This window comes from Ovis canadensis, chromosome 3 (assembly GCF_042477335.2).
Source record: "Ovis canadensis isolate MfBH-ARS-UI-01 breed Bighorn chromosome 3, ARS-UI_OviCan_v2, whole genome shotgun sequence".
In the NCBI taxonomy this organism is placed as follows: domain Eukaryota; kingdom Metazoa; phylum Chordata; class Mammalia; order Artiodactyla; family Bovidae; genus Ovis; species Ovis canadensis.
This window is the reverse complement of record NC_091247.1, coordinates 33,880,785-33,908,356: the sequence shown is the minus strand read 5'-3', so window position 1 is coordinate 33,908,356 and position 27,572 is coordinate 33,880,785. Positions and strand designations below refer to the sequence as shown.

The 27,572-nt window shown below is 53.0% G+C and overlaps 1 protein-coding gene across 1 annotated transcript in view; it reads right to left on the bottom strand.

Annotated features, from left to right (window-relative positions):
• The window catches only part of KCNK3 (potassium two pore domain channel subfamily K member 3), a 39,124-nt gene extending 13,259 nt beyond the window's left edge, over positions 1-25,865 (bottom strand). Inside the window, exon 1 of the mRNA XM_069580265.1 lies at positions 25,453-25,865. Within this exon, the coding sequence (XP_069436366.1) occupies positions 25,453-25,735 (283 nt within the window). The 5' untranslated portion in view covers positions 25,736-25,865. The remainder of the gene's footprint in view (positions 1-25,452) is intronic.
• Between the last annotated feature and the right edge of the window lie 1,707 nt (positions 25,866-27,572).

Below are 27,572 nucleotides of genomic sequence, written 5' to 3'. Positions count from 1 at the left end.
GGAAGGAGAGAGGAGGAAAGGAACGGAGAGGGGAGAAGGGAAAAAAGTAGATGCACCACGTGTGAGATGCTCTCATATTTATTTGTGGATTTAAACTATAGGGCCCACGTGTTAGTCGCTCAGTCATGTCTTTGCGACACCATGGACTATAGCCTGCCAGGCTCCTCTGTCCATGGGATTCTCCAGGCAAGAATACCAGAATAGGTTGCCATTCTTTTCTCTGGGGATCTTCCCTACCCAGAGATAGAACCTGGGCCTCCTGAATTGCAGGCAATTTCTTTACCATCTGAACCACCAGGGAAGCCATTTAAGGCCCAGGAGGGCAGAGATTTTTGTCTCTTTTGTTACTACCAGTTTCCCCATACTTAGAAGAGTGCTCAGCACATAACTGGCACTTAATAAATCTCTGTAGAATGAGTGAATCAGGGAAAGGAGGAACCAGGGAGGATGAACAGAGCATGAGGCCCAGGGCAGGCCGTGTTTTGGGCAGCAACCCTGGGTCTCCCAGGAAGGATGCCGACTTGGGGCCTGCCAGGTCTGTTCTACGCCAGCCACTGCATCAGGCGGCCATGGCCCCGGCCTGTGGCCTCCCTGTATCCTGTGACCAGCTGGACAGAACATGTGCGAACTTATAACTTCTAGCAGATGGGATCTGGTGGGGTTTTAATTAAATGAATCCACCAGGGACAGTCTGGCATTGAGAAAGGAATTCTACAGCACAATTTAAAGTGGACTTGGCCACCTCAGCAGATGGCTGGAGATGCCAGTCCCCCCGCACGCCCCGCCCTTGTGCTTCTTGAAAGGCTGTGTCTGTAAGTCTGGCATCTGGCTGGCCTGAGTCCTACACTTACACACTCTCCGGCTCTTCCTGCTTTGCCCATGGAAGAGAAGCAGGCTCGTGTTGGCATCTCTTTGTCAGACTCCCCCCAAAGGGACTGAACTGCTCCCAGCAGGAAGTCTTGCTGGGTCATGGGGGCAACAGTGGCCAGCCTGGGTGTTCCCAGTTGACTGCACCACGTGTCCTGGAGCTGAGCCTGCCGGGAGCCTGGCCACCTGAGATTGCATCCTGCAGGCAGTGTTGTGTGGGGTGGAGGCTGGGCACAGGGTGAGAACCCTTGGACTGTCCTGGCCCAGAGGGTAGGGGAAGCAGGCATGGAGTTAAAGAACACCCAACCAGAATTCGGAAGTCTGGCTCTCATCCTCGTTCTGTCACTCCTTGTAGGAGAGGAGATGGTGAACTTTTTCCTATAAATGGCCAGATAGTAATATCTTAGGCTTCATAGGCCTTTTGGTCTCTTGCAACTGCTCACCTCTGCCATCATATCAAGAAAGCAGCTACAGACAATATGTAAATGAATTGGCATGGCTGTGTTCCAATAAAACTTTATTTACAGAAACAGGAAGTGGACCATATTCAGTCCATAGGCCCTAGATGGCTGAGCCTGCTATAGGGTCTTTGTTAAGGCATGTCAGCTCCTGAGCCTCAGTTTTCTTACCTATTACATGGGATGTTCAATTAGAAGATTATTTCTTCTCTGATAAGCTATATTTTAAGATTTAATAAATTTCTAGCTCCCTCTGTTCCACATACCACACAGGCCCTGAGGAGAGGAATGGGTTTTGAGCAGGGTCTGGAGCCCAAGCCTGCATGTGGAACTGGTATTCACAGCTCTTTGGAGGCCATGGCTGCATTTCCCGATTTCTGAACATTGTTTGTGCTCTTTTTTCCTCCCTGATAGGCTTCTACTCCTCCATCAAAGCCCATCCCGCAAGTCACTCCCTTTGTGAAGCCTTCCTTGATCCCACCCACCTAAACAAATCAGCGCTCCTGGAGCCTTTTGTTCATCATTCATCATTCCACAAACATTCATCCATTCATCCAGCAGACGTGTTTTGAGCCCTTAATATAGGCAGTGCTCTAAGTTCTAGAATAATAGCTATGTCTGTGTTGTACTTAAGCAGCCCTCTGTCATTTACAAAGTAATTTCTCTACATTCTGTTGTTTAAGCTGGCACACTATTATTTTCTATTTTGCAGATGTGGAAATTGAGGCTCAGAGAGATGAAATGTTGTATCTCAGGCCATGTATGCCAGAATCAAGCTTGAAATTCAAAGGCCATTCTCTCACCATTCTACTTGGCCACCTGGGGACCCTCCAGGGTGGGATGAAGTCAGAAGACCTGGGTCTGCTTCTAGCTGTACCACTGTGATCACAAGCAAGACCCCGCCCTTCTCTGGGCATGGGGATCCTCCTCTGGGAAACCAAGAGCTGGAGGAGATGCTCTTGAGACCCGTGACATTCTAGGATCCTGGGCTTACGGAGGTGCCATGTTCCCTCCCCTATGAACAGTGGAGAAAGCGGTGTTCTCGGGGGGACTATTGAGTCTCCAAAGCCATGGTCCTGAGCCTCCAGATGTGTGTTAGACCCATAGTTGCTGGGGCACTTTGCAGAGCTCTCCCCGCCAGCGCTGAGCAGAGGCTGGGCACAGGGTGAGAATACTTGGACTGTCCTGGGGAATGGAAGGCTGGAGCCGGGCTGGTCCCGCTGAAACAGAGGGGCAGCCAGAACTGACTCCAGAGACAAAATTGAGTCCTCACACAGCCTCCCAGAGCAGGAGGCTGCAGAGAATAAGGGAGGAGACTGAAGCACGTTGCTGCCCGAGTCTCCCTCGGGAAGTCCTGCTGGTCCCCAGATTCTCCCTTCTGAATGCTGAGCCCTGAGGGGCTTCTAGCCCCACCCACAACTAGCTGGAGGGACCAGTCTAGGGCCTTGAGCTTCTCATTTTCGCTTGTTTTTAAAAATATTTATTTGGTCCCTTGTGGCTCAGACTGTAAAGAATCTGCAATGCAAAGGACCCAGGTTTGACCCCTGGGTCAGAAAGATCCCCTGGAGACTGAATGACTGACTCCAGTATTCTTGCCTGGAGAATTCCATGGACAGAGGAGCCTAATGGGGTTGAAAAGAGTTGGAAATGACTGAGCCACTAGCACTTTCCCTTTCATTTACTTATTTGGCTGCGCTAGGTCTTAGTTGGGGCATGCAAGCTTAGTTGCCCCGTGGCATATGGGATCTTAGTTCTCTGACCAGGGATTGAACCCATGTCCCCTGCATTGAAAGGCAGATTCTTAACTACTGGGCCACCAGGGAAATCCTCTTTTTACTTCTTTAGTTGCTTCCTTCTTCTTCTTTCCTTCTTCCTTCCTCCTCTTCCTGTTCCTTTTCCTCCTCCTCCTTTTTGTCTCATTTTCTCCTCTCAGTCTCTTTCTGGATGTGGAGGATGGGGATGGGGTCTTGAACTTCTAAGGAACCCTGTGCCTGGCGCCCAGTAGAGCCAGTGGTAAAGGTTATGGAAGCAGTGATGTCGAAGCAGCCATAGTAATGGTAGTTAATAATAGCAGCAGCAATAGTAATAGTAGTAAGTCGTAGAGCTTACATTTATGGAGCATCTGTGTGCCCAGCACCGTACTAAGTGCTTGACATATATTATTTTATTTAATCTTCACAAAAACTTTATGGGATAGATATTATCTCCGCTTTCCCTATAAGAAAACAGAGGCACCAAAAGTTTCTGCAACTCATTCAAGACCACACAGCCCATGAGTGACTGAGTCAGGATTTACCAATTCAGGCCTATCGCCTCATGCAGCCTAACCAGTGTTAGTGCATTAAATGTTCCACCTGGAAAGCAGATTCCCTGGTTTTGAGCTGAGGAGACTAAGCTGAGCGTCTGGGTGACCAGGTGTGTGGTGTGTGGCAGAGCCAGGCTGAGTCCCGTTGTCTTTCTCGCATAACCCAGTGGCCTCTGGGGTCTCTGGACTGGGTTCAGGGATTTGGGTCCATGGCCCATCTAAATGCTGGGATAGTCGTGGCAGCTCGTTCCCTGTCTATCAAAGCAGGTGCCTTCCCCAGTTCTTTCCAGGCCCTTCTCCCAAGAAGCCAGGTCCAAGCGTTTGCTGGGTCTCCACAGAAGACACGCTCACTGGCCCAGGCCAGGCCAGTGGTGGAGGAGCTCAGAGCCAGCCCTGGAAACAGGACCGAGTGGGCAGCAATGGGGACCCCAGGGAGGCCACAGCACTTTGCTGGTCTCAAAAAAAATCAGCTGGAAAATCAACAAGGCAAAAGGGCTTTATTCCCTCTTTGCTGGTCTTAATTAATTGAACAAACATTTTTTAAGCACCTACTACTTTGTGCCAGTACCAGGCTGAGTGCAGGGAAGGGTCACGGGGCCAAGGATGGCTCGGTCTTGCCCTCCAGGAACAGAGACAATCAGTGGGCAGGTGGGAGAAGACTGTCCTTTAAGTGAAGAGTTATGCTGGATATGGTAAGCCTATGCAAAGGGGCCCTTCTGTGACAGTGGAACTGTGGACACCCAGGAACTAGAAGGGAGTCAGAAGGCATGCAACATTGCCAGTGATCCTGTGGCTGGGAACACGGTCTCTGAAGATGTCCCTGGACACCTGGAAGCATTGTTCAGGGTGGATGTGAACACCTGGCTGGTGCACCGAGCTGCTTGGTCCTGCTTGTCACTAGAAATTGGATCAAGGTTTGTCTGAGGCCATACTCTCCCTCTCTCCCTCCTTCTCCTCCTCTTTCATCTTCTCCTTCTTCTTCCTCCTCCTCCTTCTTCATCCTCTACCATTTACCCTTTTTTAAAGTACACTTTTAATTTCAGACCAATGTTAGGTTTGCAGCATAAGAAGGGGACGACAGAGGATGAGATGGCTGGATGCCATCACTGACTCGATGGACGTGAGTCTGAGTGAACTCCGGGAGTTGGTGATGGACAGGGAGGCCTGGCATGCTGCGATTCATGGGGTCGCAAAAAGTTGGACACGACTGAGCAACTGAACTGAATTGCCTTCCTTTTTTAAACACTCAGAGCCTCCAGTGAGGTGTCGCTGCCTGCTATGTTTCCATCCCATCCCATTGCCTTCTCCCAAAAAGGCTTCTTCCTGTTCTGGGCTGCAAGTGTCCCCTTCTTTCAGCTCTGCACACAGCATCCATCTCTACCACTCCTTGGCCTCTTGGCAGATGCTGCCTAGCGTATTTACCCATCTCCTTAATGCACAGCGATGCCTCTGGGAGCAAAGCTCCTTTCAGATAAGTCTGCCTGTGCAGACTGGAAGTTTGGTGGGGCAGCTGGCCCGGAGTGGTGCTGGACACTGGACAAGGCTCTCGAGAGGCAGTCAGGGCCTAGGTCTGGTCCCCCAGATGGGGACTTGTCTCCTGACCTCCCCACCCTTGTGGCTGGGTCTGGAGTGGCAGGAGGGAACCAGGAGTGGGTGGAGTGTAAGAAGGAAGGGGAGAGAGTTGGGGACAGCCACAGGCCGGAACAGAGTCTGTGCTCTCTCTGCTCTTAGTGCCTCTACTAACAATGGCAACAGTATCAGGAACCCAGACACCCTTGCAGCAACCTTCTCTAATTTTCACCAGGACCTTCAAGGTGGGCATTATTAACTCCATTTTGGTGAGGAAACCAAGGCTGAAGTTAAATACTACTATTCCCAAGGTCATGCAGGTAAAAGTTGGAAAAGCTAGGATTCAACCAATATTTTTAAAAGTCCAGGTGCTTTCAGGTGTCCCTGGGACCATACACTTTGTGAATAGAACATGCAAAATATGTCCCACAGGTCATCATTCTAAGACCATGGGAAGCCCCTCAGGGTAGGTTCTGGGTCTTAGAGTCTTGGCTCTCTGCATTGATCCTGGTGGCATCCTGCCAAAGACCATCTGTTCTCCCCTTGCCTGCCTTCTGCCAAGCTGATGAATCCAGAAGTTGAATGGCCAGTCCTTTCTGTCCCAGGGAACAGCCCCCTAGAGGTTCTCTTTGGAGTGTCCTGGGATGCTCCAGTAAAGGCCTGGGGTCAGACAGAGCAGGAGGTGAGGAGAGGGGAGCTGGAGGGCAGGGGTCTGGCGCCTCCAGGGAAGCTCTGGGGCAGAAATGTCTGGGATGGCCTCCCTCTTCCCATGTCTTTGGAGTTGTCCTTCCTGCCACACCCTAGTTAAGGATGGACCCAGGTAGCACCTTTGCACCAAGTGGCCCTGGCCCAGGCCACAGCAGATTGGGCCAGGGCTGCACACCTGGTCTAAGAGGACCCACATTATTGGCTGGGTGGACCAATTGGATTGTCTCTCCCAGGGAATGGGCTGAGGGCTGAGAGGTTGCACAGCTTTGGGGAGCTAAGCTGCCAGGCTACCAAGAGCTGGGTCCTAACTGAGACCGGAGGGAGCCAAAGCCACACGCAAGTCAGGGTTATAGGGGAAGAGAAGCCAGAGTGAGCAGAAACAGCAGAGACAGGGATGGTGTGGCCTGATAGAGATGGAGAAAGAGGTCTGGGCTTCTGACTGGTGACCTTTGACACTGGCTAGGTGGTGCTGTTTCCTTTCAGAAGTCCTCTTTAACTCACCCTGGTCCAAGGAGACACTGTGCCCTGGCTAAGCTCCAGTCGCTACAGATGGAGAAGCCATGCTCCCGAGCACCGGGTCCCAGGTGTGTCTGGAAAAAACGAGCAGCACAGCAGAAGGGCCCTGGCTGGGTTTAGGGAGATCCACATGGGCACAGTGCTCTAGAGTGTTTAGTAAAGTGAAAAGTAAAGTGAAAGTTTTAGTTACTCAGTAGTGTCTGACTCTTTGCAAGCCCATGGACTGTCCATGGAATTCTCCAGGCAAGAATACTGGAGTGGGATCTTTCCAAGCCAGGATCGATCCCAGGTGTCCTGCATTACACACAGATTCTTTACCATCTGAGTCACCTGGGAAGCCCATAGTGTTTAGTAACATTCCTGTGAAATCCATACAGCAGCCCTGTGTCATCCAGTGGGCAGGAGTGGTCTCCCTTAGAGGTCTGGGGACATGGAAACCTGATAAATTGGCGTCTCACCTAGAGCTGAACCTGGGACTCAGGCCTTCTGATTCAGGCCTGCTGTTCTTCCATAACCCACACTGCCTTTCTGACCCCTTCTTATTAGGTAGCTGGATGACTTTGCGATTAATGTGTGTGTGTGCGCTAAGTCACTTTGGTCGCGTCCAATTCTTTGTGACCCCATGGACTATAACCATCCAGGCTCCTCTGTCCATGGGATTCTCCAGCCAAGAATGCTGGAGTGGGTTGCCATGCCCTCCTCCAGGGGATCTTTCCAACCCAGGGATCGAACCTGTGTCTCTCACATCTCCTGCACTGGCAGGCGGGTTCTTTACCATTAGTGCCACCTGTAGTACAAAGCCCGGCACGCGGAGGGTCTCGGAAAGTAGGAACTGTTGTCAGTATTATTTTTTAAAGTTGGAAGCTTTCCTTAGTTCCCCAGATGCACACAGCACAGTCTAGGGATTTCTGGGCCCAGCATGTAGGCTGTGCACAACCTGATGCATTCCCTACCTGGTCTACTCAGTCCTGAGTCCCCCAACACTTCCGGGCCCCTCTGCACTTCCTCATGTTGTCGGGCTGCCCTGAGTTGCCTCCCTCATCTCTTCTGTCCTCCAAGGAAGGACAGCTCCAGGGATTCCCCATCTGGTACACCTTCCCCATCCCCCTGTTGGAAGAACGGCCCCTTTTTCTGCCCCTGCCACTCTCTACCAGGTGTTGGGTTTTGCCTGGAGGTGGGTGCTTCTCCCACCTTGCTCAGTGTCCATGGTAGATCCCCAGCAGATGCATGAAGTCAACCTGGATGGATGGGTTGGGTTTGGCAGGGAGGCCTTGGAGCGAGCGTGGCCCCCATGGTCTCTGCCTCTGTCACCTGCTTCCCACTCTCCTTTCTGGTCGTGGATAGTGGCCCAGACAGCTCTGGGCTGTCAGGGAATTGGGGAGCAGATGCCAGGAGATGTGAAGGAGGTTTTTCTTAGGCTCAGCACCCTCCCCAGGGCTCAGGAGCTCAGATGGTGTAGGTTGGCACAGGGCCTGGAGGAGAGGGACTCCAGGCAACAGGGACTTCAGTCTGGAGGCAGCTGCCAGGACCTTTTCTCCCTCTGAGCCAGCCTGCAGACGTGGTGTCCCTACCTCCACCACTTACACACGCATGTGTGTGCACACACACGCTCACTCACTCAAACACTCCACACGTCCCCCAACGTGGGATCTTGGCTCAATTTTGTCCACCATCCAGGGCAGAGAGCACAGGAACCAGGGGGACAATGGGGGCGGACACGCCCCAGCAGCAGGTACATCTGCACGTCAATAAAAGGAGAGGTGCCCCCATGGGATCTGGCCTCTGAACCCCTGCTGTCCCTTCACATCCTCAGGGATCGAAAGAAGCCACCAATCACAGCTCCTCCCCCACACAGGCCCAGACCTGACCCGAGTCTAAGATTCCACTACTCTCCATGGAAACACAGCCCACTCCACTCTGGTCCTATTGGAAATGCTCCTGAGGGGGAATGAAGTGAGACTCAGGCCATGGCTTCTCAGCCGTCTTCAGAGGCGACAGCGAACAGCTGTCCCCATCCTTGGGGACACTGCCATTTACACAGAAACGAGGAAGCAGACACTCAGCCCCAGCCTGCCTCCTGCCGCCTGACTCACTGGGCTTGTCACCTCTTCTCTGACCTCTGAGTTCCCAACCTTTCCAATCATCTCTGCCACTCCACCTGCCTTGCAATCTTTCCATCTACACGGCTGCCCAGAAGCAGATGAGAGCCCAGCCCAGCTGGGGTATAATTGGAGAAGGACTTCCTGGCTCCTATGGCCTAAGGCCTATAGACGATGCCTGTTCATGCAGAGAGGTCCTGAGCTTGCTTTCTGCGGTGCCTAGTGCTGCAGGTGGGCAGACCCAGGCACTCTCCCCAGTGCCCAGCCCTCCCCAGCTACTGCTTAGAGTGCTGCGGTGCCTTCTCCTCTGTCCCCCCACCGCCCCCACATGGAATCTGGGCGAGCTGGCTTTCTCTGCCCTTGACTTTATTTAAATGATTAAACGCCTCTGTCACTGCTCCCTCCTCCCCAATTCAAAATAGTCTTAGCTGAGCTTTATATAGTGCTTACTATGTGCCACTGCTCTAACGAGCTAATATATGTTACCTCTTTTAATCCTCTAACATCCCTGTTCTGTAGGTACTCTTATTATTCCTATTTAAAGATGCAGGAACTGAGCCACAGAGAAAGAAATTAAGGGGCTTGCTCAAGGTCACACAGCAAGTTCTTGGCAGAGCAAGGCTCTCCCCACACTGCTTTTCCTTTTGCTTGGCTCTTTTCTTCCAACTCCCATTCCAGAGGTGGTGAGGCCTCCCCTCTCAAGGTGGAACCCCTAACAGCACGCTGCCTCTGGCCTTGGACTTTTCTTACTGACTCTGACTTATCCTCCATTTGAGGGCATTTTTAAATTGTCTCTGCTATCTTCTCACTATTAGCCTTGGGTCTTCAAGAAAGGGAAGGGACAGAGATAGAAAGGAAAGAAGGGAGGCCTACCATGCCCCTCTTGCTTTCCCCTCTCACCTATCAGGATGCCCTTGTTTCACCCACTAAGACTACTATCCCCAAGAACATCAGGAATTTTCTCAGTACCAGACCTAGTACTCTGTGGGCCGGGCTGTCCTAACTACATGGCGCTTTGGGACAAATTAGAAAAGAAATGGGCCCCTTGGTGTGGATGCAGTCCCTGGGAGAGTGCATGGCTTGGTAAGCAGGCTAGACTTCAGCAACCCACACCCTTCAACTGGATTATTATTATTTTTTTTTGCACAGTGCACAACCTGGACAATCATACATGGCAGTCTTGACTGTTGGCCTCCTCATTTTCCTTCATATTCTGGCCATGCTTAACCCTGATGGCCAGTCCTCTTCCTGTCTAGAAACCCCACTCTCCTGCTTCCCACTGGTGCTTTGCAGTTTCCCCTGCTGCAAAGGGAAGTCTTTGCAAAGACTTTGAAGTCTTCCTCTGCTTCCTTCTCATGCACCCTGATTTTAAGAGGGGACCAAGATTCTGCCTGGGCTGTTCTGACTCTGGTTCCAGAGAGGCCACCAAGCTCTGCTCTATGCTGTGTCTCCACTGGCCACCTGGCTGAAGTACAAGCACCCAAGCCTGGCTTGGCCACTGGCACCCATCATTCCCCCGTGTTGGCCTCCCTGTACGGTCCACATTCCTTAGTCAATCAGGCTGAACACCTTGCCTTCCCCTCCTGTTTTCCCCCACACCTACTCCTGGTCGTTCCTCTTTCCCTAGTCCCACCCTTTCTTTCTGTTCCAACAGCCACTCCAAGGGCCCTCACCCCTTCCAGTCTGGACCTGGGCAGCCGTTCCTCGCTGTCATCCCCCAGAAGCTTTCTAATCTTCCTCACACCTCCTTCCAGATTACACTCCACTCTGCACTTGTCACTCCTCTGCTCAGAACCTTCCACGACTCCCCGTTGCCTACAGGGAAAGAAGCCCACACTTTCAACCTGCCTTCAGCGTCCTCCACCATATGTCCCTGACATTCTTCTCCAGCCTTGCTGCTGCACCGAACCCAAGGAGAGGGTTTCAGAGCTAACTTTTGGCAGTGTTTTTCTGTAGCTGAGCTCTTGGGAAAGCTTCTAGGGAGGAGGTGCAGGGGGTGGGTGCTGGGGTGGTGGGAGTTCTGGCCTTGTCACAGTCCCCACTGCCAATGCCCCAGCCCAAGCCTTTGAATGGCCACCAGCAGTCTGACAGCTGCCCTTCAGCCTGGGCAGCCTGGATTAGAGTTCAGCCAGACTGAAATGTGGACAGCAGGTCTTGGGGGGTGGTGGTGGTTGAAGGATGAAGAGAACAGAGGAGACTTTCACAGCCTGGGAGTCACTCAGGGGAGGAGGCAGGCTTGGCTTTTAGGGAATTTAGCAGGACTGTAGGGGGCAGCCTGTTTGCAGGCAGACTTAATTACAGTACTCCCTTAGGTCTGTGCAACATTTTAGTGGATCACTCACTTTCTGAGGGAGATGCGAGACTCACTATCATTCACCCCACTGGAAAAGTAGGAAGCTGAGGCTTGTGCAGGTGAGACGACTTGGTCAAGGTCATGAATACAAAATATGTACATCAAAGGCAGGACAGGAGTTTTGGGTGTCGGGCGGTGGCCCTTCCACGCCAGCCCACCTGCTGGCCCCATGTTGGACCCAGGCTTTCTGCACAGCAGAAATCTCCCTTGGCATCCAGTGAGGGGTTGGTTAACCAGGGCCCTCAGCAGGGAGCCCTGGGGCGGGGGTGCAACTTGCCCTGCTTCACTCCTGGCCCAAACTGGCACACCACCTGGGAAGGGCAGCCAGCCAGCCATGTGCCAGCATTACTTTAAAAATAAACCAGAGAAGAACGTGACTTAAAAATAACCTGGGGGATGTGTGAGGAGCTAATTACTATTGCAGCCCCCTGGCAGAGCTTTGGGGAGCACGCTTGAGCCCCATGGTTCCATGTGTTGGGTTCCCCCTGCTCATCTCTTCCAGGTGGGGGCCGGGGGGCAGACAGGGCCTCAGAATCCCGAATTTAGGAGCTGGAGGTGGCCCTGGGCTTCCTAGGCAGCCTCCCTCATCTCGACCTGGATGGGGATGTGGTAGAGGGAGGGGAGCAACCAGGCTGAGCAGAAAGCTCCAACAAGAGTCCTGGGCCCCACCCGTGTCTTCCCACTGGAACCAGACTGGCTCCAAAAGGGACTCTGAGGTTCCTGACACCCCCGCTTCATCTCTGCAAGTGATGGTGGCAGCCAGGGGCCTGTTTTAGCCAATTACATCTCCCGACTGAGGACTCCTGAACCCCACTAACCACTGAACCAGTCCCCCAAGAAGAATTTAGAGACTCATCTCTGCCCACTGGGGTAAGACTGCATGGCCCTCCTGGCTGGCCCCTCCTGGCTACTCCCATAGGCATCTGGCCTGTGAACTCGCATCTCTGGATCTTCAGTGCCAAGAGGGGCTTGGTCTGCAGCCCAGTCAGGCCCAAACAGCCCCCAGGCTTTCCCCAGTGGCGGTCAGAAAAGCAGGAGCCACGCTCCCATCCCACAGACCCCATTCCCGCAAGGCTACCGGTAACTCTTGCAGATCCCCTCCACTGTCGGCACATCCTGAAGCGACAGGGAGGAGGGGACACCGGGCCCAGCAGAGACCGAAGCCGAGGACAGTCATGTGGGATCAAAGAGAAAAAGCAGAGCTTTCCTGGCGGCGGGAGGCAGAAGCCAAGATTGCTGGAAGCTGACAGAAATGATCAAAGGACATGGATGGATGGGAGGGGAGGAGGGAAGGAGTAACAGGGGAGAGGCAGGCAGAGAGGGAGTTGGGGGTGGGGGCTACTGCACGATGGGCTGGGGCTTTGAGGTCAGACAGGCCTGGACTCAGGTCCCTGGCTGGGTGCCCTGAGCCAATAATCTGGCTAGACCTTGGGCCTCATTTGCATAATGGACATAATGATGACTACCTCATGGGCCTCTGCAGGAGCTTTGTAAAGCATTTATGAAAAGGTCTAAAAATGGGGAGCTGGGATATTGTTTGTTCTCTCCCTGCTTCTCCTGGAATCAGGCCCCTCTGTTCCAATTCAGGCTGGTCAGATACAATGGATGCGCCTACCGCTCTTTCCTTCCCACGTTCCAGGAACAAGCTGTCGAATGTTACACCATGTTTTCATGGTCCGTGTCCCCAGTGGTTGCCGCATGGTCAAACACACTGGTTGTCTCTGTGGTCTTTTGACTTGATCACCCAGCAGTAGTGGGCTCAGCCGACAATCCTCTCTCCTGAAACAAGGCCTCCTGGCCCTGGGACCCTACACTCCCCAGGATCCCTCCAGTGTCCTGTCAGGTCCCTTTCCTTGCTTTACCCCCTCAGTGCTGGAGGAAGGGTCTGTGCTGGACTCTTCTCTCTCAGTCTTCCTTCTCCCCAGTTGATCTCATTAAGCTGCCTGACTCTAAATATTATTTCCATCTGATAAGACCTAAATTTATATCTCAGCTTTGACCTCTCCCTTGAGCTGGTAGACTTGTCTGTCTAACTGCTGTCATGGATTTGTAATAAGCATCTCAAAATTAACCTCTGTGTCTAAAACAAGAAGTCTGGAATTTCATCTCTTTAACAAACATTTGCTCTCTGGATTTTATTTCCCATCTCAGTAAATGCTCAGTAAAAGGTAACTTCACTCAGTTGCTCAGGTCAAAGACTACCACTGATTATTCCCTTCCCCCCACTCCCATAGCCCTCTGGCTCCCTCCTTCCCGCAGTGCGTACATCCTATCCATCAACAGGTCAGGCCAACTCTGTCTTGAAAACACACCCTCCATCCACCTCTCTCTGCAGTCTCCTCAATCTCCACCTGAGTCCTACCCACCACCATTCTGTCTTTTTTAAGCTACTCAGCTGCAGCCTGGCTGGTCTCCCAGCTTCCCTCTTATACTACAGCCAGCTGACCTCCAGCAGCCAGAGGGAACTGGTAAAAAATTTAAGTCGTATCCCACCACAACCCCGCTTACAACTTTCCAGTGACACTTAAAAGTAAAATCCAATTCTTGACCATGGCTTCCAGGGCCCTGCGGGATCCAGCCCTTCCCACGCCTGCATCTCTTTGTTCAATGTGCTGCAGCCACATGGCCATTAATACTCCTGTTCCTCAAACATACCAAGCTCTGCAAGGCGTCCCCAGATGGTCCTTTCCATCGCTCTCTACCCCATTCTCCTCTTTTCCTGACCCCTGGCACTTGTCACCATTGAGATGACGTTTTTTGTAATCACATAATTTAGTTTTTCTACCATCTGCCTCCTCTGAAATGTAGGCACCATGAGGACCAGGGCTGAGTCCCTGGGTCCTGGAGTGGTGCCTAACACGTGGAGGATGCTCAGAAAAAGAAAGAGAATGGAGGAATGACTGTGGGGGGGCCAAGGGAGTGGAAAGAGTCAGGAGGGCTGGGTTTGAGGACTGGCTCTGATATTGAACTGCTGGTGGCTGGGGCAGGACTCTCCCCCTGCACCCTGCTCTGGTCTCAGTCTTCTCATCTGGTGGAGAGAAGGGCTGTGCTGAACTGATGATTTTCAAAGAATCCAAAGGACCCAGGAATTGTGGTAATGCCATCCATTGCCAAGCTGAGCCCTTATGGGGCATGAGCTTGCTGGCGTCACCCTGACCTGACACCATTCCAGTCAAAGGCTGGGGAAGGTGCTTGTTGGCCTGTATGCTCTATAGTCATCATTTAATGTTCCATGGATATTTTGAGAGCGCACACCATTATGAGGACCCATGGGGCTCACCCCAGCCGCTCAGAGGTCTAACAGGTCTAGGTGGGGTGTGGAAGGTTGGTCTGTGAGCAGGACCTTAGCTTCGAAGGCCCTGGAAGCCTCTGAGCTAGCTGAGGGTCTGGACTGTAGGACCAGCTCAGGCCCAGGGGCAACCTGACAGGAAAGACTGTCTCAGCCTCTCTCCTGGCTAGCCTCCTGCCCGAGAGTTCTGGCTGAGGTCAGCCTGCTCTCAGCATCATTTTTCCCTCCTGAATCCCATCCCTGACTACTATGGGAGCTGCCAGCTGTTAGCAGGCCCCCCCTACTTTCTGGGTGGGAGGCTCCCGCATTCCATCTGTCCCAGGGGCTGGGGCAGTGGACTTGCTCTGCTGATAAGCAAGGCTGCAGCCACAGTCAGAAATGCTGTTTCCAGAAAGGGGTGACTTGGAGGTCCTGTACAAGGCTCTATTCTTGGGAATGGACCCAGAGGAAGTCCCTCCAGGGCTCAGCCATCACGGGGTGAAGTGGGGACAAGAGCATAATCCTGGGTAGCGAGCATCTCACGAGGGGTTGGAAGTGCAGGCTGGAGTAGGTCCTGGCTGAGCTGGAGCAGAGACAGTCCAAGCATAAGGGCTTAGACACCACCAGCCCAGTCCCTTGCAAACAAGGCCAGGGTGGGATGTGACTTGCTGTGTATCTCACAGCCAGGTAGGAACAGAGCAACACTGGAGGGGTCTGTGTCCCCCACTTTCCTTAGCTCAGCTCTGCAATGTCATCAGTCACAGCTCCAAGAAACGACATGTAGCCCAGCTCCATGAATTCAGTGGATGATCCTAAGGGGCAGAGAGGGGACATCAAGTCCTCTTTGGTGCCTGGGGAAGATGAGTGCTTAGGACTCTGGGGCACAGAGCTGGGCATAGCACCCAAAGAAGGGGAGCTGCCACTAAGTTTGGGTCCAGGTTTCTCTTTCTCTGGCCCCGCCAGGAGGTGGACCCGGGAGGGTTTTTTCCTCTGTCTGACCCTCCTGTTAGAAAATTGATGATGTAGGGTCATGCTGAAGATGGGCTCACCCTGGCTCAGCCGGGCCAAATGGTATCTATTCCTGGGTGAAAGATGCTCACAGAGCTGAGGGGGCTCTTCTGGGCTGACCCCCTTCCCTAGGGTCATTTGAGAGCTAAGCCACGGAGGAGCCACCTCCTGTCCCAGGACTCCCACTGAGACCTTCTCAGTCCCCTTCTCCTCTGGGGGGAGTGGGATACATCCTTCTCCTGGAGCCATGCACTGACGCATAGTGTCACTGCCACCTGGCTCACCCCAGGAACTCCAAAGATTGTGAACTTCAAAGATTCTTCCTCAGCTGCCCCTTGACTGTTTCTCAAGTACCAAGGAAATTCAGAAAGAAAATGCTAGCTGTGGCTGGCAAGTGGCCCAGTCTTCCGAGTACAGAATGCTGATTCAAATAAACTCTCTTCTCTCCCATGCTTTCCAAACCATGCTTCCCAAACCTTCAGATTCCCCTCACCAGGGGAGTTTTTAAAACTACCAGCCTCCTGGGCTTAGCTTAGGCCTAATGATTTCTCTCCTGAGGGGCAGGGCCTGGACGCCCATTGCTCTGACTCTAAACAACTACTTTCCTGGGAACAGGCTTTCTACTCAGCTCACAGGGTCCATCTTCCCTGCCCTCCCTCTGCAAACGGGGGAGGGGGGAGTAGGTGGATTGCCCGAGGCACCCCCACCAGGCCTCTGGCTCACTCACTGGCTATTCTTAAGAACCACCACTCTATGTTCATCTCTAATCTCAGGTTTCCATCCTGTTCAATGCACGGAACTAAGAGCACTCCGTGAGGCCTGGGGTCGCTCTCTCCAGGCTGTTTCACCAGGGCCTGACAGTTTGGGTCTCCGGAGAGAGCCCCTAGCCAGTCCTGTGGCCAGCGGGCTGGAATGCGCTTCTCCGGATGTTTCTCGGATGGTTATTTCTGCACTGGAGCTGTGGTCAAGAGAGGCCCTGCACATTCCTAAAGAGGGACACTGAGTCCGTGCCAAGCCATGGAGCCTCAAGCAGAGATGAAGGGGTCCGGGAACAGGGCCGTGGGGTGGTCTCTGCAGAAAATGTCCACATAGCAGTGGGTGACAATATTATCTCCTTCAGCTCAGTGCTGTCCCCTGAACACCATCCATAAGCCTGGGTTTGTCCTAGGCTTCAGAGCGGACTTTTGCCCCAGAAAAGGAAGCGTGGAGAGGGGAGGAAGTAAAAGCACTTCATGGGGGCTGGCTGAGGTCTGCTGGGTGACCAGGGTGGGGCTGAAGTCAGACCATCAGGATTCAGGTTGCCATTACCCTCTGGTTCAACTAGTTCAATTGAGGTGACCCACTGATTCAACTGGCATGATGGAGGTACCTGGTGGTTCAATTAGGATCAAAGAGGTATCCCATCCTGAGCCCTGGTCAGGATCCAGGGGGGAACACAGGTTGGGGTCTGTCACTTCTCTCCTCCAGTGCCCATCAAATCAAGTCCACCTGCAAGAGTCCAGAATTCAGCCCCCTCTAAGACTGCTTCCCTACACCTTCCCCAGGGCACAGTTATGATCCCAGCCTGTCGCCTGCTTCTTCCTTACCCTGGAACTCTCTCACTGACAGTCTTCACCTACCAGAGTTCTCATTCTTCATTCAAGCCTTCTTCAAGTATTACCTGCTCCAGGAAGCCTTCTCAGCTTCTTATTCTGAGTCTCTCCACTAGCATTTGAGCTTCTGTGGTGGCTTGGTGATAAAAAACAAGTCTGCCTGCCAATGTGGGAGATACGGGCTTGATCTCTGGACCAAGAAGATCCCCATATATAACCATTCATCTTGTGGTTTCAGCATTCCACTGGACCAAGGGCTCCTTGGGGAAGGACCTGGATCTAGTTTTCTATTCTCTTGTGCTGTATACTTAGTAGCTCAGCCATGTCTGACTCTTTGTGATCCCATGGACTGTAACCTGCCAGGCTCCTCAGTCCATGGAATTCTCCAGACAAGAATATTGGAGTGAGTAGCCATTCCCTTCTCCAGGGGATCTTTCCTGATCCAGGGGTCAAACCCAGGTCTCCTGCATTGCAGGTGGATTATTTACTGTCTGAACCACCAGGGAAGCCCTTCTATTCTCTTAGTGCCTGGTATAGGGTCTGATAGAAGATCTCAGGAGATCTCAACAATTTTTAGTAAACTAAATGAAGTTTGGTAAACCTAAAATGAAGGCTAAAGTCCGTGCCATTTGGAAGGTGATCCAGAGGGTCTGGGAGTCCCTAGGACATGATGAGTCCCACTTTGGGTTCTCTAAGTCTCCAGACTGCCCCTTTGAAGATCAAGAATCAAAGCATCTCAGAGTTGGCAAGAACCTTAAAAGTTACTAATTGCAGCTCCCAGAGTGATAAATGGGAGGTATATGATGATCTTTATGATGAGTCAACTTGGCTAAGGTTTTGAGCTTTTCAATCAAGTACTGATCCAGAGGTTGCTCTGAAGGCATTTTGTAGATGTGATTAAAGTCCATAATCAGTTGACTTAAGGGAGATTATCCTAGATTACTGGGTGGACCTGAATCAATCAGTTGAAATTCCATAAAAGATGAGTGAAGACTCTCCTGAAGAAGAAGAAACTCTGCCTGTGAACAGTAGCTTCAGCCCAAGCTGGATGGAGTTCCAGCCTGTCCTTCCAATGTCCTGCTCTATGGATTTCACTTGCCTAGCCCGCCACTACCACTGCATAATCCAATTCCTTGCAATCCATCTCTTAATATATAACCCCTGTTGCTTGTGTTTCTCTCACTGAGCTCTGCTACAGGTGACCCTGCAGCTGCTTCTGGGGTGAATCATAGCCCTGCCCCAGCCTCAGAGGAGAGACTACCAGCTCTGAGACCATTGACTCGGACATTCCAGGATCAGATTCCTAAGGATTTTTCCAGTCCTACACAACCTTGTTCTTAAAACCACAGTCCCTAACTCATGCCGATCCTCAGAAGTCAGGTCTCCAGGTTATTGAGATCCTTGCTACTCAAAGCATAGACTGTGAGTCAAGAGCATCAGCAGTCCTTTGGGGGCCTTGTGAGAACTGTCGACTCTCAGCCCCACTCCAGACCTATTGGTTCAGAATCTGCATTTAAACAAGGCCAACCCAGTTATCAAAGAAGACCATTGGGGAACTATTAACCTAGATAATTCTGAATTGCTGAGCGAGCCTTCTCCAGTTCCCCCTGGGGAACAGTTGCTCTGTACAGATGGGGAGACCAAGGCCCACCAGGGTCATGCCTGTGTCTCCCATGAGTAGGAGGGTAGCAGGGAGAGAGAGAGAGGGAGAGAAGAATTTGTCTAAAGAGAGAGAAAGAACTTAGTTTCTAGCTCCCAGGCCAGGCTCCTGCCTTGTATTCCCTGCCTCCACGATTCCCTCACGAACGCATCCTTTTGTGTCACTGAAGGAAGTGGGAGTGGGAAGCGGGGTGGTAAGGAGCCACTCTGGTGAAGGGGAAGCTTGGGATGTTGGCCCCGCTTGGTAGGAGTCCCAGGGGCCACAGGTCAGCTCTGGAAATGGGACAGTGAAGGTGTGTCTGCAGCAGTAGCAGCGTGGAGTTGCTCCAGGTGAGGGGCAGGTCTCCTGAGCCACCTGGGAGCCACGTGAGTATGGGCAGTTTCTGGACAACGGGGAAGTGTGGACATACTGGGAGCCGGCCACATCAGCTGGGCCAGTGACTACTCTTTCCACAGCCACAAAAAAGCATTTGTCATGCACTCTCTGAGGACCAGAGAGTAACAGGGGAGTCAGCAGGGGACTCCAGGACAGGCCGGTTGGCAGCCTGCTTTATTCTCTGTGAGCCTGGGAAGTGAAGAGGGGGTGAACAACATGGAAAGAGGTGTCAGGAAGTAGGGCTCCCTTCTCCTCCACTCAGAAGTTCAGTTTCCACACTGTTAAATGAGAGAGCTAACATTCTGATTTCTCTCTGGGCTAAATGATCAGTCCATCCTGGGTCGTGATATCCTGAAGCTGAGGTCACAGCTGAATGCCCTGCATGACCCTGGTACCCACCCTCCACCATTTGTGAGGTTTATACAGAGAAGAGGGCAGAGGCTCCGTGGGGAGCAGGCAGCTGCCCAATTCCGTGAAAAGATAGAGCCTTGGGTGTGTAAGCCCTGTTACTGTCATAGAGTGCCTGACATGTTACAGACACAGGTCAGTTCCCTGCATCCAAGCGGGGATGGAGTGGGAGGGACGGAGTACCCATCCTGGGTCTCTGTTGAGGTTTGCCTAAACCCATCACCATCTCAATCAGAGCTGGGTCTCTTCCCTGGCTGCTGGCTGTCGGCAGGGAAATCATTTTTACTTTTTTTTTAAATTACAAAATCAACTCACAGATTTACCGTTTGTGCTGCCAGCTGAAAGCTGTTTATGGTGGTGATTTGCACTGCATTCATCTGTGCTTGTTTATGTTTTCTTTGAAAATACTTATTGTGTGTGTCCTGTCCACACTATGGCCAGGCATGTGTCTTCTATTTCTGTCCCATTCTTGCCCACAAGCCTTCCATGTCTCCAGCCTCCAACCAGAATGTGTGGGAATTGGACTGCAGGCAGGAGGCATGATGGCCAGAAGGGCCTCTGATCAAATATGCCCACTTTGTGAATGAAGAAACGGATGGCCAGAGGAGAGCAGCAACTGAGATTAGTGGAACTGGAACTTTTGTCTCCTGTTCCAGTCTAGGATGGGGTCTCCTCACTCTCCCTGACTGGTTTGCTACAGAGTCTGTCTGCTCATAGAAAGGAGCATGGCCCCTGAGCCTGGATATCAGGCAGACTCCAAGCATGAGCAAGGACCTGGGAAGCTGGGATGGGGGATTGGGATTAGGAGGATGAAGGGAAGGATGTGGCAGGTTCTGGTCCCCAGTCCCACTGTCCCCACTTGTTAGGAAGGAGTAGGGGTAGCTGCGGTCATAGTAATCCTTGGGAAACAGAGCAGTTCCCTTCTGTAGGAAAAAGGATAATACACAAGCAATAATATTAATAACACTTACAACTGTAGATACTGTTTGTTAAGTATATACTCGGTACCAGGCACTTCCTTTACATTAGCCCATTTAATCCTAGGAGGCTGATATTATTCTCCTGTTTTGTAAATGACAAAATGAGTTCAGAGAGACCAAGTAACTTGTCCAAAGTCACGTAGCTAGTAGCAGGGGGTGGAGGTGGTAAGTGGAGATGGGGATTGACAGATGAACCCAGGCACCCAGGCTTCTAAGACAGCACCCGTGTTCCTACACCATCCCCAGGAAAGGCTGTGCAGTCGAAGTAGTGGGGTGGTCCATGGGCAGGGAGGACGGAAGTACTGACTGAGAGTGGACAGCAGAACCATTTCCGGCTGAGCTAGCCCTCCATCCCCATGGTAAGTCAAGAGAGGTTGGGAATAGCCGAGTGAGAAGCAGACAGGATGATGCAGGGGCTTATGAGGAAAACAGGCTGGGGTGACACAGAGATCTTTACTCTGGGCATCCAAGGGTTGTATCTGCAACTTGCTATGTGAACTTGGGCAAGTCACTCACCTCTATGGGTGTTTGGATGACTGCTAATGTCTCCTTTCACACTTTTATTGAGGACTCTGGGATTTTGGGGGGTGGTAGGTCACTTCTGTATTTTCTTCCTTCTTGGAAAGGTGTAAGAAGTTCAGGTTCCCTCATGAGACCCCTGCTTGAATTCACAGTCTAAGGATTCCCAGGCCATGTGGTGAGCCTTAGGAGCCTGTGTCCTGCTGAGAACAGGCTGGAAGCTGGGGAGAAAGGAGAACAGGTTTTCCATCCCACCTTCACTAGCTAATCAATCACCTTGTCTCTTGTTGTCTTAGAGCTACAAGGATTCCAGGGGCCTGCAGTGGGAGAACGGGCTCCTGCGAGCCCATGACAGCCTCCAGGAGGGCCTGTCTGGGTTGGTCACACAACTGTGCCATGTAGTCTGGGTTGGTCAGGGATCCAGGCATCAGGGAGTAGAGGCTGGCTGTAGCATACTGGAGCAAGAGGCCCTCTCATTCTGGGGAGATTTTGCCAGGGGGAAGAGACAAATCTTGGCTACTTAGCATCCCCAAGATACAAGGTCTGGGCTGGGTTCTTGAAACAGAGAAAAAATTGGCAAAAAATCCAAGGGCATGGGAATCAGAGAGGCTCCACTAGATTCATACATTCAAGTCACAAGGCTATGGTGAGTCACTGACACTCAGAGCCTTAGGCTCCTTTGCTGAGAAATGGGGATAATAATGCTCATCCTGAAGGGCTGGTGAAAGAATTGAATGAGGGACTGCAAATGAAATATATGTGTGTTAGTCGCTCAGTCGTGTCTGACTCTTTGCAACCCCATGGACTGCAGCCCACCAGGCTCCTCTGTCCATGGGATTTTCCAGGCAAGAATACTGGAGTGGGTTGACATTTCCTTCTCCAATGAAATGTATACAGCTTGCCAAAGAGGAGTTATTAAGAGATGGCTGCCATTGTTAATGTTGCTGTTGCTGCTGTTAATAATGATAAATAGATAAATAAATAAAGAGGCAGCGTGAGGCTTCCCAGATGGTGCTAGTGGTAAAAGAACCCATCTGCCAATCCAGGAGACACAAGAGACATGGTTTGATCCACTAGTGGGGAAGATCCCCTGGAGGAGGGCATGGCAACCCACTCTGGTATTCTTGTTTGGAGAATCCCCTGGACAGGGGAGCCTGGTGGGCTATAGTCCATAGGGTCACAAAGAGTTGGACATGACTGAAGCTTGCCAAAGAGTAGTTAATAAGAGGTGGCTGCCATTATTATTGTTGCGGTTGCTGCTGTAAATAATAATAATATTAATAAAGAAGCAGTTTGCGCAAGCTGGAAGACTGGGGGCCTGGGAGTCAGTTTTGGTTACCCCACTCCCATCACCTCTTTGGTTTCTTCTCACTAAGAAAAGGGGGTGGCACCAGCTGATCTCAAGGTCCCTTCCTGCTCTGACAGCCTCTGGGCTATGAACAGATGAGGCTGGGGCCCCGGAGGAGTCTAATGACTCAACAGCTAGAGAGGTTAAACTTTCCCAGAAAAGTGTTTCCGTTTGCATTTGATGAACTTAGGGCCCAACAAAGGAAGGGTTTCCTGTCTGGGAGACTAGGGATGAAGGAGCTGGAGGAATCCTTGAAGTCAGTGGAGACTGTGACTAACCAGGTGAATGACTAACTCAGACCCTGCTGACCTTCAACCAATCAGGGCTGCTCATGACCACCCTACGAGCTGGCATCACTAAGCATGTCTTGGCCATGCCAGTCCCAGCTGGCTCTGGGTTTCACGGCATATGGAGGCAGAGGAAGCAGCCAAGAAACTGGCAGGGGAAGGAACACTGGGCTTTGAATCAGAAGTCCCAGGTTCTTGCTCTAACTCTGCTGCTCACCAGCTGCGTGACTTTGGGGGAGTCCTTTCCCCTTCCTGAGCCTCTATGCCTTCATCTGCACAAGGGATCTAACAGTACCTGCCCTGGCAACTTCCCTGAGCTATGAAGGCTGAGACTTAAGAGATGAGATGAGAGCACATTGTGAACACTAACACAATGAATGAATGGGAAATTTTGTCATCATTCTATTCCAGTAGGATTCCTGGTCCCCCAGGAGACCTATTTGGGTCCCCAAAGTGGTCAAGTGGACACAGACTGCTGCCTTTGGGTTTTGAGTCAAGATCAGTCTAATGTAGGGCCCTTTCCAACCATCCGATCACAGCCCACAGAGAATTTTCTTAGACCTGAGTCCATATGGACAGCTTCCAGCCAGGTGGCATAGCCAGAGTGAGAGGTGACAAAAAGCCAGGAATGACTGGGTGGGGCAGAGTAGGCAGTGCCAGTCTGGGGCCCCCACAGAATTAGGGTGGTGCTTTGATGCTCTCTCCTCTTGCCAAGCACCTTATAAATAAATAATCACCACAACCACACTGTCTGCCTCTGCCCCCAGCTTTTAGCATCTTTCTTGGTGAGGACTACAAGCACTTTGGGGAATGGCAGGAACGGGAGAGGAGGAAGGATGATGCCCTCTCATGTCTGCACACCTTAAACCCATCAATAGCGTTCTGTGAGTGCTCCTGTGTATTACCGGGTACTGTGCTGGCACTAGGAGCAAAAAGATGGGACCCACAGGGCCCTACCAACATGGAGGTTAATTACACCTCCTGTGGTTAAAGAGACGAAATACTCCTCCTGAAATGTAAATAGCCATGCAAAGCAGCCTACACTGTGCCACTCAGGTCTTCCTGACACCAAGTCCTGCAGTCATCCAGAGCAGTGGCCTGGGATCGTCTGGAAGACTTCAAGGAGGAGGTGGGGTTTGAACTGGACCTGGAAGGTTAGCTTAGACAAGATAAATAGAAGACAGAGGAAAAGGCAAACCATACAGGCACACTTTAGGTATTCTCAGGGGACAGTTGGGCTGCAGTGAAGAGATCATGTAAGTAAGAAGTGAGAAATTAAGTTGGACATAGAAATTGGAGCCAGGCACGAGGTCCTTAAAATTTGGGATAAGGAGCACAGGATTATGGATTGCAGGGGAAGCAGGGGACCATTGAGGGCTTCTGAGAAAGGAATCAGTATAGTCAGAGCTGTGCTTTGGGGAAATTCTTTCTGGTAGCATTGTCTTTGTGAGCTTGCCCTGAGGGAGGATGAGGCTGGAGGTAAGGAGGTAAGTTACTGTGGGGCTGGGGACCAAGGTACTGAGAAAGATGGAGGCAAACACCAAGGGTGAGATATGTGGAGAGAGAAGGGGGTGATTTAAGGATGTTCAATGCTCCTGAAACCCTGGCAGGTGACTGGGAGGTGGGAGAGGGGAAGAAACCCCAAACCAAACCCAGTCTGGTCCTTCCCAGGAAAGCAGGCTCCTCTTTGGGCAGACCGGAGTCTGACCAACCTGCCTCAAATTCCCAGGATCAGCAGGAAGCAGAAGTGCCTCCACTTGGGCCACGTTCACTCCTGGGGTCCTTTCCTTCATCTTCCAGAAACCATGTAGCATGGCTCCCTGTGGTCTCCAGACAGCAGCGGAATCTCAGGGCGATCCTGCAGTGGACGAACTGCAGGCACAGTGTCCAGTACTGCTTTTTACCCCTCTCCACTCCTGTTGACTCCCAGGAAAACACTGCCATCTTGTTATGGGCTATGCCAAATGGCAATGAGCCCCTGGGAGCTCAGCCAAGGTTAGGAGGGGGACCAGGGAGAGAAGCAGGGATGGGAAAGATGGAGGAAACAGCTCCTGGAAGCATCCCAATGAGCTCTGGAGGGAGGTGGACTGGGAGGAGCCCTTGAGATCATTTCAGCCAACCCCTAGTTGTCTGGAGGTGAACTTGAGACTCAGGCAGGGGAAGGGACCTGCCCAAGGTCATACAGTGGGAAAAGTGATAGAGCTGAGCTGGAATTGTAGTCTTGGGGTCTTGTGTTCATTCCTATTTGAACACTTGAACAGTACATCGAGGGCCTCACTGGAGATTCTTTCCTGGATATCCGTTTGTGTGCTTGTGTGTGTACCTGTGTGTGCACCTGTGCCTATATTGTGAGAGAGCCAGAGTGTGTGTGGCCTCTTACACCATGGTCTGCCCTGGCTGGAAGAAGGGAACTGGGGCCATTCCTATGAGGTGACTGTCTTCCCGGGACAGCAGTAAAGAAGGCAGACAGGGCTGGATCTGGCTTCGAGCACCAGGTCTGCTGCCCTAAGAAAATTAAAGGCACTGGTTGGCACAGCCTAAACTCCTGGAGCTGGGCACACACATGCGTGGACACACACACACACACACACACCCCAAGCAGTACTCATAGCCACAGTTATGGAGTATTTCAGACACCCGAGTGGCCCGCTGTGCCTCGGAGTGCCAAGTACCTGCGCCCACACGTCTCCCTAGAGCCCCAGCCGGTGTGGACACACTGGGATCCGAGAGTCCATGTGCAGAAACACGGTGGAGCCCAGCGATCTCCACCACTCACACTCGGCGCCCTGCTCCAGGGCCCGACCCGGCCACACCCCTCCTCCTCAGCCTCCGCTGGCCGTTCCTGCCCCTCTCACACACTTCAGAGTCCCCTGGGGCCCTCTCGCAGCCTGGCAGGGACAAGTTAGGGCTGGCCCTGCCGGAGAGTCAAGTCCGGAGCCAGGATTCGACGCCTCCCCCGAGCCCTGTCCCCGCGGAGCGGACACGCCAGGCTGAACTCGGGTTTCTGAGAGCGCGGGATTCTGCGCCTAGACCCTCTCCGGGGGGAATTCCCCAGCCCCAGTCGGCTCCGGATTCCCCCAAAACCTGGCGCCCAGCCCCCTGGTCCCCGCCCCCCGCCCGGCGAGTAGTTACCGATGGTGGTGATGACGGTGATGGCGAAGTAGAAGGAGCCGGCGAAGCGCCACTGCACGCCGGCCTTGTGCGGCTTGAGGCGCAGCACGACGCGCTCGAGCTCCTCGTAGCCGCCCTGGCTGAGGTTGTAGCGCGCTCGCAGCTCCTGCTGCCGCAGCTCCAGCCGCTGCCGCTCGATCATCTCCGGCTCCGACTCGAGCGCGTCGAAGACCGCGGCGCCCACCAGCAGGTAGGTGAAGGTGCACACGATGAGCGCCAGCGTGCGCACGTTCTGCCGCTTCATCGTCCCGCCCGGGCCGCCGCCGGCCCCCCGGCGCCCCTGGCCCGCGCCCCGGCCCCGGCCGCCGCTGCTGCTGCCCCGGAGGCGGCCTGGGGCATGGCTGCGCTCGCCGCTCCGCGCGCCGGGCACCCACTCCGCGCGCCCCGGGGCCGCCGCCGCCAACGCCGCCGCTGCCGCCGCGGAGCTGTCCCTTCAGCACCACCCACCGCCCTCCTCCGCCCGGCCCCGCTCCCGCCCCCCGCCCCCCGCCCGCAGGCCGCCTCCTCCCGCCAGCCCTCCCGCCCAGCCAAATAAGGACTGGGGAGACTCGCCGAGGGAGGGAGGAGGGGGGCTGGCGGAGGGGGAGGGGAGGGGGAGCAAGCGGGAGAGCCACGGAGAGACCGGGCAGGACAGAGAGAGAGAGCGCGCGCGGGCGAGAGGGAAGAGACCCAGAAAAAGATAAGTAGACAGACAAACGCATGTAACTACAGAGGAAGAGAGAGAGGAAACAGAGGCAGAGGAGGGTGTGACGGACAAGGAGATGAAACCAGAGGGAGGCTCATAGACACAGAGAAAGAGGAGGCAGGCAGAAAAATACAGAGTGAGAGAGGTACAGAGGGACAGAAGAGAGGTACAGAGGGAAAGATGGAAACGGAAAGAGCCGCAAATGGGAGACAGAGAGACCTGGACAGCTGGAGATGAACTGATGCCTCAGAAAAGGAAAAGCAAGGGAAGGGGAAAGGAACCGGGTAGATCAAGCCCCTACCCCACCCCAGTCCCATCCCTCCACCAAAGGGAATAGCTGGACTGGACCCTGGGCCTTGCGGTGCTGCCCTCCACTATGTGGATGAGGAAACGGAGACCAGAGAGGTCCAGTGACGTGTGAGGGCACACGGTGAGTTGGCGTCAGCACTTGGACTCAGCCAAGCTTTCCCGCCTCCCAGGCCAGAGGCCCTCCCCTGTGCCAAGCTGCTGGCTGTCTTAGCAACAGAAGGGCACAGCTGTGGACCAGGGCTTGCATGGGCCAACACCCAAGGGAAAGCCCCGCTCTTGTGAAATGTGTCCCTTCCCGGGTTAGCACAGCACCTGGAACTGGATGAGGAAGCACAGGCTGGTAGCATGGGATAGTGGCACCCAGGCCCAAGTGCCCTGTTCCACTCCCCAGGGGCCATCAGGGACAGGCTTGACATCTAAGGCCTCTGTCCTGCACCAGCTGACCAGGCTGGGTTCAGACTGGGCTGCCAGGGATGGCACTGGACACCACCATGGGGCATCCCCACAGAACTGGGATCTAGCTGGAATAGGACAGGTAAGGGGCCCAGAGCAGAAGGTTCCCTGATCACCTGGAGGAGGAGCCAGGAGACCTCCTCCTATGCCTTAGATTTTTCATTTGTCAACATGGTGCAGTGGCAGTGAGGAGCACAGGATATGGGACCCAGGCGAGGCGTCACTGCCCCTCTCAGAGTCTCGCTTCCTTATCTCCTCGATGAGGTGTCACAGCAGATGATCCCAAGCCTGCTTAGCTCCAGACAACTCCAGACTTGGATGGGCTGAGTGAGCAGAATGATTGGAATGCGAATTCTGCTGCCAAGGAGGGTCAAAAAGTCTTTCACAGGACCCTGGCATGGGCCACGAGGAGAGACATGGGAGAGGCCCCAGGGCCCCTGACTGAGGGTGGGTTCAGGAGGCAGCCAGCCAGAAGCAGGAGTACCATCAACCCACATCCTGGGCTGACTGTCACTGTGGGTCACTCACTACACTGCTTCTCCCAGGAGGGCCACCAACCTATCCCTTCCTTCCTCCATTCATTCAACAAGTATGTATCGAGCATCTGCTGTGTATCAGATGAAGCTTGTTACAT